Source organism: Pelophylax lessonae (assembly GCF_965119305.1).
Source record: "Pelophylax lessonae genome assembly, chromosome: 1".
NCBI classification, from domain to species: Eukaryota; Metazoa; Chordata; class Amphibia; order Anura; family Ranidae; genus Pelophylax; species Pelophylax lessonae.
In genome coordinates this window covers 638,089,487-638,104,126 of record NC_138768.1, presented here as the reverse complement: position 1 = coordinate 638,104,126, position 14,640 = coordinate 638,089,487, and the positions used below count along the sequence as shown (strand labels likewise).

The 14,640-nt window shown below is 41.0% G+C and overlaps 1 protein-coding gene across 1 annotated transcript in view; it reads right to left on the bottom strand.

Annotated features, from left to right (window-relative positions):
• Nucleotides 1–2,156: 2,156 nt before the first annotated feature.
• LOC309565413 (UPF0462 protein C4orf33 homolog) overlaps nucleotides 2,157–14,640 on the bottom strand; it is a gene marked incomplete at its 5' end in the record, with an annotated part of 101,120 nt that continues 88,636 nt past the window's right edge. Inside the window, 2 exons of the mRNA XM_082270362.1 lie at nucleotides 2,157–2,663; nucleotides 4,240–4,439. Coding sequence (XP_082126488.1) covers nucleotides 2,573–2,663; nucleotides 4,240–4,439 — 291 coding nt within the window. The 3' untranslated portion in view covers nucleotides 2,157–2,572. The remainder of the gene's footprint in view (nucleotides 2,664–4,239; nucleotides 4,440–14,640) is intronic.

Genomic DNA, 14,640 nt, shown 5'->3' with positions numbered 1-14,640 from the left:
CATCTTAAACAATTTTGATATAATGTGAAAAAGGTAATGTCAGTTATTGTAGTGTATGCACCAGGCAAACCACAGCTGCTTGGTAGATATGGAGAACCTGCACTTTTATCATGATAGAATTGATTCCTCTTATACTGCTAAAACACAGGTGCCTTATTATCTCTCAAAAATGAGTCTGTACTCCTGGACATCTGTGAACAACGGTTGAAAAGTGAAAATCTGAAGGTGTTTCAGTGTGATTAGAAAGCAACAAACACTGACAAAGGGTACAATGCAGTCACATATATGTATATATACTTTTATTTACACTCAGGCGGGTGACATAGCCTACATGTTGAACATCTCTGATCTTTATTCATGGAATTTATGTTCTATGGCTAGCTGCTCTATTCACTAGATTCCTAGAGTTGCAGTGTCTGCAGTTTCCTTCTGGTCTACATGGTTTCCTGGACTTTGTGTTAATGCTTAGCCAAATTAACATGCTCCCTGGAGTTTCACATAAGGAAGACCTGGTCACCAGACCTTACTTTTAGATGGACACCTTGTATTAGAAGGAGATAATAAGCACTTTCGTGTATATTTACTCCACCCTAGATGCCAAGAAGTCAGAAAGAATAAAAACATCAAGAAGAACAAACAGGGAAGGTACAAACACCTGGTGCATTACCCAAAACTGTAAAAGGAAAGATATAAAACCAATAAAAATGAATATAGTAATAATACAGAACAACCAAGTAAGTATGTTAATGTGATCCTCTGCACTCAAGGGATATTAAAATAATAAAACAAAATTTACATATAATGCTGCTACTTCAAAAGGCAATAATAAACAAAATAAAATTCTTCCCAGAAAAAAAATTGATAATTTTTCTTTAGAATAATAGTAGCGCAAGGATGGTGTTACCCTCCTATCATAAAGTGCAAATAGTGCATACATTGCATGAATAAATAAGTAAGTAAACAAAGCAGATTAGAGTCCTTCAAAACAGTCCTTTGTTTAGTGCCCGGGGATGAAGTCGGAAATGACGAAACGTGTCGGAACGTGGCTATACGGCATCCACTAGAGAGTGTTTGTAAGACGGAGACGTATCTCTGGAGTCCTGTGTATGCAGCGTGAGCCGCGGATCGCACATTCGGGCTGTCAGATCCTTATCCAGTCTATCTGTACATTGCTTTTACAAGTCTATTAACAAGTGAGTGTGATATGTATCTTTTTAAATACATTTATGTTGTAAACGTTATCACGCTATCGAGGTGCTTTTTGTTTTGTCGCCCACACACTGTGAATGAGAGGAAGAGGTGTACAGCAGCCGCAGATACCGGGAGGAAGCTTTGATATACTCATGCTGGTTTTGCCTATTCCATGAGAGTGGTTAGGCATGGTTCTCTGGTGAGTCTGCATTTTGGCTAATTCTCCCAGCACTGGTGGTGGTGACATCCTATGGTGGTTCCTATAACTGACACCAAAAAGACCCTTCATTAAGAGACTTTACACTACTTTGGCACTAAACAAAGGACTGTTTTGAAGGACTCTAATCTGCTTTGTTTACTTACTTATTTATTCATGCAATTTATGCACTATTTGCACTTTATGATAGGAGGATAACACCATCCTTGCGCTACTATTATTCTAAAGAAAGATTATCCGTTTTTTTCTGGGAAGAATTTTATTTTGTTTAATAAAAATTAATACTCACAAAAGTACAGTATAAAAGAACATGTAGACCAAAAGAAGCCATGTGGTGTAGGCTGCAAGTGCTCCAACAACATTCCACTATACTAGCTGATGCATTTTGGGGGCGAAACCCCTTCCTCAGAGCTGAGCTCCGAGGAAGTGTTGTTGGAGAACTTGCACCTGGCACCACACAGCATCTTATGGTCTACTTTTTTTTAATTGTACTTTTGGAAGTATTAATTTTTATTGGTTTTCTATCCTTCCTGATACATTTTTGAGTATTGCAAGAGGTGTTTGCGCCTTCCCCATTTGTTCTTCTTGTAGTTTTACATTGGATTCCCCCAACTGAGGAGGGCTATATTCACCAAGCATTTGGGCCATTTATGGATGTGTTGCCTGTTCAGCCTTATCTCTCTGTGGTGGACCTCTGAGCGCTGGGAGTGACTGTCTTTTTCTTAGAGGGAATACAAATATCGTTTGAATGACAGCTATGAGTCTGCCTGGGGCTGCTAATGTCAGAACCAACATGGCAGCGTTAAGCAACATCCTTAGGCTTATTCAACAACATAAAAAGATCAGTAATTACAGGGAGAATAAATGCCTGAAACAAGGTATTCCAAATATAATCTTATGGGAGGATTGTTGGTAATATTACTAGTATGGAGACAGGGTCTCTTCAAAGCAGGAGATTTAGCACCGATAGAAAAAAAAACCATCCTTGGGTCTGAGACCTTGTGATATGTTAGTGTGGCTGTTTCTCTGCAGTTAAGGAACTTTAATACATACTTGCAAGAGTGTAATATATTATGCAGAGATTATCCCTGCCGATATAAAAAAAAAAAGATGATTTGAATAATTAGAAGACATTTAAAGCACAAATGCACATCTTCAGACAAGTTACATTTTCCAGAGGCTGGATTTAGGCTGTTTCCATTCATCCCCCATCAATATATGGAAGTTAAAAGGCTTAAAGTACTCCAAGCGATGACTGCAAAACAAAAGAAGATAAAGCACGGTTCTAATTTTGTTAAATACATTGATAAGTGGATTCCCTTATTCATGCAGCTATTATTTCATTTTTAATGTACACGTGACTAGATAAAAAAAAAAAAAATATGTAGCACATAAAAATCATTTCACTTCTCAGACTCCTCATATTTTCACTTCAATTCAGTTAACCGGTTAGATACCCTGAATCTATTCTTTTTACAATAGAATGTGGTATAGTAGCTGTATCTGTAAGACTATATAAATTTATCCACAGCTTTTTTTCTCAGAGAATAGGTGCAGAAACTCAACCCCACCCCACCGCAGAGTTCAGGGGTTCTCTATGTACAGAATGCAGAGTTCAGGAGTGTGCTGTGTACAGTGAGTAGGGTTGAGGAGTGCACTACATACAGAGTGCAGGGATGAGGGGTTCCACCACATTCAGGCTGAAAAAAAGCCCTGGTTATGAGGGTCACATGAAATGGCCTGGAGGGCTAGATTCAGCCAGTGGGCCTTGTATTTGACACATGTGCTAGATAGTGTAGAATCATTGGGGACCATCTATAGTTGTTGGAGCAAAGGAAAAGCAGAGTTTGTGCCCACAGCAGCCAATCAGGTGCATTGTCTGGAGGACATTGCCTACAGTATGTACTGCACATCTCAGCACTGATAGGCTGTAGAGCTTATCAGGCTAAACATGGGGATGAATGCAGGAGCAAGCACTAGCGGCCGCTAGTGTGAGCTATGAAGGGAGGGGTGCCGATTTGTTGTAAATGATGCATCACATTGTTTACTTTTTTCAGTTTTATTAAAATATTTTAAAACTACATTTTACTCATCTTTAGGCCCTGCAGTGGGGTTGCAATGTGGTGTGCTGTGTGGCAGCACACTGCCCTGAAAAAAGTACAGCATGATCCTCTCTTTGAAAACACTGATCACACTGGTCACACATTTTATTATAGATAATTCTCACCATGTCTCTAAAAGTTAACCAAAGGGGATTAAAAAAAATAAATAAATAAATAAAAAAGGACCTATGTTGCCTCTCTGGCAGGAAAATCAGCATCATTGAAATGGAGAAAAAAAGTATACTCCTATTAGACAATATTACCAAGCACTGTCTTGAACTGCATGTCAGTGCTGTCAGTCAACACAAGTTGGTAGAGTAGGTGGGTACATATGTAAATTCACATCTCTCCAATTGCAAAGAAAGGGAAAGTCCTTGCTTGGATGTAATCATTACGAGAGCTTATCAATTTAAATAATATGCCACCTATGGTTTCACTTCATAGTGAATAAAAAGTTTCTTGGAAAATAGACCAACTGTCTATTTCTGCTCCTGAAAGACCCCCTCCCTCCGATAAACATCAATGTACACATTGTGTCTATAGCTAACAACTTTGTCAAATGTCTCCAGTCAGCAATTAAAGCCTGAACAGTAGCTATGCTTCAGTTCCAGCTGCCTTCTTTGTTTCCCTTTTGCCTTGAGAGCATTGTAAGAAGAAATCAATCATTGCTTTCACATAATAAAATAGTTGTCTACATCAATATTGGCAACATGGCCATTTCACACTTACAAATCAGGTCGCTGACCCACTTGTATTTCCTTTTCAGGTACTGGATAAAGTGACTCATAGGTTCTCTGTGAGCCAGAACCGTGTATAGCGTAGGCATTGAATCGGTCTACTGAAGGAGGGAAGTATTCCCAGGGCAGCAGAGCACTGCCTCTCCAAGTCACCTCTTTTATAGATGCTTCAAAGGACAGTGGTAGACACTCCTGTGCAAGGGAATCAACCAGGATATTGTTACACATACAGTATACATATATATATTCTCAGGATTATATAAAGGCCTTAGAAAAAAAAACATGGTATGCATATTACAATATATCCTCCAGTTGTGGAAGCGTGAAGGACAAAGTCTCCTCCTGACAAAGACAAATGTAACATGCTAACAAACACTGCTGCTGAATAGACAGGCCCATCCATATTTGCACTGAGGAATTCAGTGGTCTCATGAGGAATTGCTAGTTAGCTATGCTATATATGGATAGGACCACATGAAATTTCTCTTGGGAACAGAAATGTCCAAAAGAATCTGAATACAAGTTATCTTGCATTGCTTATGAATGTTTAATCTGTGAAGGACAGGTATAAAAAAAAAAATAGTGTACAAGATGGCATACTGTAATGTTATAAAACAGGGAAAAATAAACTAGGCGTTGAACACTGACAAAAAGCAATTTCATGCTGAGATAGTTTAAGCGCTTGATGCCATTATAATCATTACAGTTCAAAAGATCTAGATGTGTATCAGGACCACACCATCATGATTTTAAACTTCAAATACTCTGTGAAATACTCAATACTTCTCTACAGTTCAACTGTGTTCCTGTTTATCATCACTAACTACAACAGGCCACAGGGGTTCCTTGATTTCATTGGTGTAATGTTCCAGATGATCAGAGAGACATCACACAGACAGGAACAGAACAAGTGAAGAATAATGTCAGAGAGAATTTTAATTCCTGCTTTTACTGTACAATGTTGCTTATTTGTACTTTTATACTGATATTTTAAATCTCCGTTAAAGCTGAACTTTGGACAAGTGACTAATGTAAATGTTAACCCACTTGCTTACTGGGCACTTTTACCCCCTTCCTGTCCAGGCCAATTTTCAGCTTTCAGAACTCTTTAACTTTAAATGACAATTGCACAGTCATACAGCACTGTACCAGGGCCGTAGATAAACGTTTGTTCTGGGGGGGGGGGGGGGGGGGGGTTCAGAAGTAGGTACTAAGTAAATGTCTTTTTAAAAAAAACTAATTGTGCCAAAATGTAAAAAAAGCTGGAAGAAGGAAAAAAACATGTGCTGCTCATAGTAAGCAATCACATTCTTAATTCTATTTTCTCAGATCCTCTTGAGAATTGAGCCTAAATTCAGTTTTGCCTTCTTTCAGTTCTTATGAACATTGCCCAGTTTGGTTGGCTATTGTCCAGCCTAAAGCTGGTTACTGGGCTGAAGGAAAAAAAAACTGACAAATCACTGTACCAAAACTCGCTGTGTTAGTACAGCGATCTCCCCAGCTGTGCTATTGTGTTGCCCCCCCTCAGCCATTGGATTGCCCACAGGGTGGTGCTCTGTAATAGCCAATCTTACTGGGCAGGTGCAAAGGATACCATCTTGGGGACGGAAGCACTGACTGATTTTTTTGGTTAACCTGGCATACCAGACAAGAGAAGCGGCACTGTGCATTGTTCATACATAGAGAACATACCTCACAACTTCTGAGCTTCCGAGAAAAAGGGAGATGACAGGGAGGAAGTGACTTGCGGCGCGCGTAGCGCTATGCAGCAAAAAGTGGGTGTGGCAAAACATTAGAGTGGGAGGGTCTAAGAGACATGGATAAACAAAACCTGGGCTTCCTTGTACCTATAAAATACATTGAGGCTGAGGCCTCTATAATTGCTGTTGTGTTAGCTTGTTAGGCCCTGACTTTTCACATGTAGCAATTTGGGATCTTTACTGGGCAGACGCAAAGGGCCCCATCTTGTGGAAGGAAGCAGCAGAGCACACTGATTTTTTGTTAAACAGGCATACAGGACAAGAGAAGAGGTACTTTGCAGACACCGCAGTGTCCGTCCATACATACAGAAAAAAAGAAGATACTTAGAATGCGGTGCACCCGGGAAACACAACAGTATCACAACAGCAATAGAAGACTCAGCCCAGCCTTAGTCAATGTCATTAAGGCCCTGTTCACATGTAGTGATTTGGGATCATGGGCTGGCAGTATCCCCGTGATTCTGCCTGCAATTCCAAATCACACTGCAATGCTGGTAAAATGCAGCACGTATGTTTGTGTTCCTTTCATTTTTAGTGGCACCAAAACATGGTGTGGTTTTGGATCCCTGTGTTATAAATTGCTCAACAATCACAGCAAAACCACACCACATTTTGGTGTCACTAAAAATGAATAGAACTCAAACACACATGCTGTGTTTTGCCAGCATTGCCATGCGATTTAGATTGGAATCTGGGTGTGGCGGCGGGCCCACAATCCCAAATCGCTACATGTGAACAGTCAGGGCTTAACAGGCTAACACAAAAGCAATTATAGAAGACTCAGCACCCAGCACCTCAATCAACACACTTTCCCAGCACTTCCCACAATCTCAGTTACCTAGTTATAGTATGAATCAATGACAGGAAGAAATTCTGCACTGCAGTTTTAGCCTGAGGAGCACACAAGGGAAAGAGGCACACACACATACACACAATCCAAAATTTGAAACTGGGCTTGGAAAAAATCATTATTAAAACCACAACTAAGTGGTGATATAAGCAGCGACTCTACTCTGCTGTGAGATAATTAACACAGAATACATTCAAATATGTAACAAAACAGCTGCGCAAAAATAAAGTGATAAAAATAATGTGATAATAATAATTATAATAATAATGTATGCAATACATACTAGCACATTATGCCATTACCTTTCAGGGAGAAGATTTTTTTGTGGAAGAAATGGTCAACGCATGGAAAAGGTCAACAACTTCCTCAGTAGGACTACAATGTAGCAGGCTAGCAGCATACATTTAAATAGAGTAACATAGTAAATATCAGAATGTTCCCACTGTTTTGTGAATGTGCAGATAGCACACACATGGGGAGAGAGAGAGCCTGTTCATTTGTAGGTCGCCTTCCTTTTTTTCAGAAACAATCTAGCAAAGAAAAAAAAATCCATCCTGCCCACTGTGCTTATATTTAGAATGGCAGGATTGGCTTTTGTAAGAGATCATCATTTTTGTTTTTTAAAATTGCATAATTTAAATGTAAAATGTATTTAATATGCCCTGAAGATTTACCATTTTATAATTCTTCAGAAATATTTATAGGCTCACTTATTTTGGTCCTAGAATTTTTCTCTCTCTTTTTGTTTGTTTTATAATTCTTTTGATGGGTAGCAGTGTAGTAATGTTTTCCATTAATTCCCTTACCCCTGTGTTCGTTTATGATGTTTCTAGTGTTGTCCAATGACAAGTATAGCTGTAGCTGCAATATAGGATTTATATGATGCACAGAACTAGACAGGCTTGACAAAGGGGCATATATACCGAGAAACGCATTGCCTGCTGTAAGCCCATCCTTCTGGGCAGGTTTGGCAAGCTTGAATGTCCAGGGTTTGTGCCAGAACAGAGTTGAAAGTTTTTTCTTGGACTAAGAAGCATGAAAGGAGCTCTTCCAAAATGCAGGAGTTGCAGACTTGATAGTGGGAACTTTCCTTTTCTTCTTGCTAAGTAAGAACGTGCTCTATCTGCAAGTGACCAGATGACAATTTTAGCACAGAGAATTGTCTAAGTTGTCAAAGCAGTAGTAAAAGACCGCCAGGAGCAGCTTAACTTTTGAAAGACCTATGAGGATCATTCCACAGTCACGCACCATACACTTGGCCCTGACTGCAAAGGTCTAACAGTCGAACATACAGGCCACTGTCAGTTGCACAGTCAATTTAGATAGGGCAAAGGAGTCTTTACAGAGGCCCTTCATTTGCTTGTCCACAGAGTCCTTAAAAACCAGGCTGTCCTCAGCTGGAATGGTCAGAGATTTGTTGAGGCAAGAAATAGCTGGAGACCTCCATTGTTTTTTTGTTATAAGCCTCTGCAACAGGGTGCAGCTGAGCAAATAGTTTAATATGGATGCACACCAGAAATGGCTTAGCAGGCTTCTTAAGTTTTTTTAGAGATTTCATACTGGTGACCTTTATACCAGAAGAGGGAGGCAGTTCCAGCTTCAACCAAGTGTGTACTGTGCCCACCAAAATCGCAAACAGTTTCTAAATGTTTGGGAGGGATCATGGCCAAATACCCATCCGAGCCCTGACTTGACGTTTCCAATTCCCCTTCCTCATTATCAATCCAGGAGTTATGTATCCATGATGGAAGAATCCAAAAATGAATTGGTAGGGGACGTGAAATGTGGGCGCTTACGCCCTTTGCACCTAGTGGAATCCATCACTGAGACCTTCTCCACAATTAAAGAAGAAAAAAAACTATCTAGTTAAAAAAGTGGGATGGGTAATACCCAAGGAGTTAGGAGATGACTTGGAGGAGGGAAGACTGAATCTCTGGGGACCTGAGGTATCAGCGGAACCTTGAGTAACTCTATCATGGATCTCTGCAGGTCTGACACTTTGTCCCTTTTCCCTTTTGCCCAACATCTGCCCTAAGAAGCATTTATAACTTATGCTGTTGAGCAGAAGGGGTTCAGCTGTCCCACGGCTGAAGGCTGCTGGATAACCCAGTGATAACTTGTGCTGAATCCAGTGGTCAGAAATGGAGCAGCACAGTTGTCCCGTGCAGCTTGATTGGAGGCATGTGCTCAAAAAGACGCCTACAGATGGGAAAGGAAACAGGAAGCCAACCTCAGGGGGTTGGGCCTAGCATAGCAGGGGCTTAAACTGACCCTTTTCGTCAAAGGACTGCTGTGACAGAGTGTACCAGCAAAAGGAGAAAAGAGTTGAAGTGCATCAGAATATACCAGCATAGGGATAAGAGTATAAAGAAGAAAAATCTGCACTCGTGATAAAAAGAAAAAAGCTGCTGAACACTATACCTTTGACACCAGGTACATATGAAATCAAATATAAAGTGCAGTGCTGCACTTTGTATTTGATAGGGATAAGAGTGGCGTAGGGCTGCTGCGATAGAATGTATCAGGAAAAATTGTCACATGGCACTTCATGGCTGCTACACACATTTACAGTGGCAAAGCTGTGCAACACACTGCTCTTGACATAGGGATTCACATTAACTATCCCTCTGCACTAACGCAGGTGACCAGGATCCAGAGGTGGAAGAGAGGAAATGGCAATCCTGTTCAGCAGTAAAAATCTTGAATGCTTTATTGGCTACAATAGCAAAAAGACACGATATGACTAAGCGCTGAATGCTGTTTCCTTGATGGATCTTTGTTAGTGTATTTTTGTTATTATATCCAATAAAGCATTCAAGATTTTTACTGCTGAACAGGAGTGCTGCTTCCTCTCTTCTATCTCTGTGACATTTGCGGATACAGACCGTGCTGGCACCCAGAGATACAGCAGAATGATATTGTGGTGATTTCTGCCCACCTGGAGCGATCTAAACCCAGCTCTCTTTCCAACCAGGATCAAGAGACTACCCCATAAGGAAGAGGGGATAGCTACCCTTACTTGAACCCTTGCTAGGGAGAGTTCCCATGTGAGGGAAGGGGCTCAGCCCCTACTCGGTTCTTCTTTTAGAGAGCATAGCCCTCCTTACTAGAGAGGGTTGTCGGGCACAGGGCTCCACCAGACAGGTGGACCATGGCACTGGACCTGTATAGCACCCTGCGGCTAACTGCACCATGCTGTACTGCTGTACCAAGGGTGAGCATCAAATGCAGAGTCCAGTACCTGCAGCAACATTATAGGCAAACCCTGCATCTTCAATGCGGTGGGGTCAAAGTATGGTTCCTGAGGCAATTCCCAAGAGGTGCCAATCTGGAATCTGCAAGAGTGCCACAGTGTCAACGGGTAGTCAGGATGTAATAAAGATTCTTTCCAGGTAGAATATGGAGGCAAAAATCCAGAAACCAACTCTCAGTAGAAAGACGTTACCCGTCACCTAAGGACAGAAACAAAAAGCAAGGGGCAGGGGAAACTGCAGAGCAGCGCATAACCCCAGAGGGATATATATGTATACAGTATCTAACAAAAGTGAGTACACCCCTCCAGAGATGTATAGTAACGAAGTAGAACTACTTAAGTACTGTACTTAAGTACCGAAATGCGGTATCTGTACTTTCCTAGAGTAGAATTTTTTTCTCCTACTTCTACTTTTACTTCACTACATTTTTTCGATGATTTCAATACTTCTACTCAAGTATTTTTTTTTTGTGCTGCATAGTTACTAGTTACTTTTAAAAAAATTACCGCTGCCAGAACAGTAGATGGCAGGTTGCATAAAGCTCAAAAAAATGTGTATAATGTCATTTGTAAATCAGCGCATACGAAAATAAAGGCTGTGTATAATAAAAGCTGCTATACCAAATCTTTCCAATAAAGAGAAAATATGAAACAAACAAATGGTGCTACAGCGCTTAAAGTGCATCAAGAAACTGATAAAAAAACACAGGTTAATCATTTGAATAAATAATTTGAAATAATAAAAAACAATATGATGTTCAAACTTTTGACTTCTTTCTTTAATAACTACATAACACAGTACTTCTACTTCTACTTTCAGTACTTGAGTAGAATTTTTTTTTCAAAACTACTGGTACTTTTTACTTTTAGTACTTAAGTAGCAAATTTTTTGAAAAAACTACTTGCAATACTTAAGTAAAAAAAATGTTGAATACTTTAGTACTTCTACTTAAGTAACTTTTTCTGCGAGCACTTCCACTTCTACTCAAGTCACTTTTTGATCGAGCACTTGTACTTTTACTCAAGTAGAAATTTCGAGTACTTTATACAAGTCTGCACCCCTCACATTTTTGTAAATATTTTGTTATATCTTTTCATGTGACAACACTGAAGAAATTACACTTTACTACAATGTAAATTAGCAAATGTACAGCTTGTATAACAGTGTACATTTGCTGCCCCCTCAAAATAACTCAACAAACAGCCATTAATGTCTAAACTGTTGGCAACAAAAGTGAGTACACCCCTAAGTGAAAATGTCCAAATTGGGCCCAATTAGCCATTTTCCTTCCCTGGTGTCATGTGACTCTTTAGTGTTACAAGGTCTCAGGTGTGAATGGGAAGCAGGTGTGTTCAATTTGGTGTTATCGCTCTCACTCTCTCATAGTGGTCACTGGACGTTCAACATGGCACTTCATTGCAAAGAACTCTCTGAGGGTCTGAAAAAAAGAATTGTTTCTCTACATAAAGATGGCCTAGGTTATAAGATTGCCAAGACCCTGAAACCGAGCTGCAGCACAGTGGCCAAGACCATACAGCAGTTTAACAGGACAGGTTCCACTCAGAACAGGCCTTGCCATGGTTGACCAAAGAAGTTGAGTGCACGTACTCAGCGTCATATCCAGGGGTTGTTTTTGGGAAATAGACGTATGAGTGCTGTCAGCATTGCTGCAGAAGTTAAAGGGGTGGGGGGTCAGCCTGTCAGCCCTCAGACCATATGCGGCACACTGCATCAAATTGGTCTGCTTCGCTGTCGTCCCAGAAGGAAGTCTCTTCTAAAGATGTTGCACAAGAAAGCCTGCAAACAGTTTGCTGAAGACAAGCAAACTAAGGACATGGATTACTGAAACCATGTCCTGGGGTCTGATGAGACCAAGATAAACGTATTTGGTTCAGATGGTGTCAAGCGGTGTCAATATCTTTGATCTGATCAGAACTATACTAGTGTCCCCAATGTTTTAGTATAGTGTTCCCAAAACGCAGCGTTAGCAGGATTATCCCGGCACTTCCCAGCACCTGTGTTTAGCCCTTCTGCCCATCCCCCAAGAACTGCAGTATCAGCAGATTACTGTCACTTTCGATACACAGCACACTGAACAGCAGCGTTAGAGTCAGGCCTGATCTCTGCTAGCACTAGCAGTTAAATTTTTTGGTAGCGGTTCAAGCAGTCCTTGACAACCAGGTGCTTTTTTTTTACATGTGAGTCACACTAGGTACCTATAAATGTATTGGCCAAAATGTCCAAACAGAGATACACTAGTGAAGAGGCCTACACGATGCTGAGCATAACAGATGAGAGTGATGGGGAAGTCTCACTGTCAGAATCAGGCCTAGTATTCGAACCTGTAGAGAGCAGCGGCACCCTGACAGATAGCTCTGACTACGGAGTAGTGGTCCCTGCTAAGGTCAGGTGTAGCCGATCCCGTTCTTCTGTTGCTGAGGTGTAACAATTGCAGGGTTCTCGTATGCAGCACAGTGTCAGTACTAGTGCCGCTCCAACCTCTGGTGAACTGGCAAGCACCAGTGGCCTAGTACATCCTGGTCATAGTCAAACTAACACTGCAGGAACACTTGGTGACGTGGCGAGTCCCATAAGTGCAGTTCATGCTGGTGTGGTGGTTAGCACAAGTAGTGTCCCGCAGCCACCAATAATTCGAAGACAGGCCCGTAGAGCCCATAGTGTCCTTCCTGATGCACCTCCAAATCCTAATTGGGAGCCCACCACTTCTGCAGCGCCTGTACTTTCCCCATTCACTGGCCAACCTGGAATTCAGGTGAAAACAGCTGATTTTGGACCCCTTGGTTTTTATGAGCTGTTTTTCACAGATCTTTTGTGGACCAAAGCAATTTATATGCCGATCAATTAATCGCTGCAATTCCAAATTTGACCCTTGCTGGAGAATTTGCATGGAAACTTATCACTGTTTCCGAATTTAAAACCTTTCTGAACCTATCCCTCCTCATGGGCATTACTAAAAAGAGTGAGTTGCGGTCATATTGGACTACTGACCCAGTTTATCATATGCCCGTGTTCTGGATGACCGGCTCCACAAAATTCGGCCCCTTGTAAATTAAATCACTTCAACCAGAAGTTTGCAGCCTGGTATACACCCCAACAAGCTGTCTGCGTTGATGAGTCCCTGATTACATTTTCTGGCCGCCTTGCTTTCCAGATTTACGAGGGAAAATATAGCAATGTGGAGCCCCCCCAACTGCCCAGACTACATGGGGAGCAGCAACAAGATTGTTTGGGACTTGGGGTCACCCTTATTCGGAAAGGGGTACCATTTATACATTGACAATTATTACACAAGCGTGACACTTTTTAGTCACTTTTTTGATTTTCGAATTGGCGCATGTGGCACCGTGCGACCTAATTGCCAGGGCTTCCCCCAACGGCTTGTAGATTCCTGACTTAGACGGGGGAAGAGAGCCTGCTTGAAGTACAATAAATAGCTTGCAGTGAATTGGAGGGACACACAAAATGTTTTCGTTCTATCCTCTATCCATGCAGATACGACAGTCCAAATTGCAATGGCGACTGGTGTTGAGAAGCCCCTCTGTGTCCACGAATACAACCTTAACATGGGAGGGGTGGACTTCAATGACCAGATGATGGCGCCATACTTAATTGACCGTAAGGCCAGACGCTGGTACAAAAAAGTTTCTGTATACCGTACTTATTTCAATTGGCTCTGTTGAATGCTTATGGGCTATACAAAGTGTCAGGACTAAGTGGATCCTTCCTAAAATTCCAGGAAGAGATCATTACAGCCCTTCTGTATCCAGAAGGTCCTGTGGCTCAAATTCAAAATCCAGATGCAGTGAGCCGGATGCATGAGAGGCATTTTCCGGATGTCCTCCCTGGTACCCCTACCCTAAGAGCACCCCAAAGAAGATGTAATTTCTGTAGAAAACGCGGATATAGGCGGGATACCGCTATTTTTGTCCCTCCTGTCCTGGCCAACCTGGTCTCTGCATTGGGGATTGTTTCCGTTGCTACCACACACTAGTAGAGTATTAGTATAGGGTACAGCATGGCACACTTTCACACAGGGTCTTGAAAGATCTTAGATGGCTATTGCATCTTGAGAGACCCTAGCCTGGAACGTTTAGTTTTTTCACAGTTACAAAAAAAGTTTAAAACAAAGTTACAGAAAAAAACATTTTTTTAAAAATTAAAAAAGCCAAAAATAGTTGTATTTTTAATTTTCTGTTCTTACTCTACCTTTCTACTCTTACTGTTACTTTATAATATACTGTTATACTGTAAAAATCAAATCAACAATTTACGCCCTTAGAAAGTCTGAAGGCAGTGATTGGTTTTCGTGGTCCTGTACATGGCTAGACTACACATGTGCTATCTCTGTACTCAGAAGAAGCAGCAGAATGTATTTTGGGGTGTCATTTCACATATATCCATGGCATGTTTGAGCAATATATCATTTAAATGACAACTTTGTATAAAAAAAAATAAAAATGTAATTTTCCCAACACTTGTGGCAAAATATAAAATATTCCATGGACTCA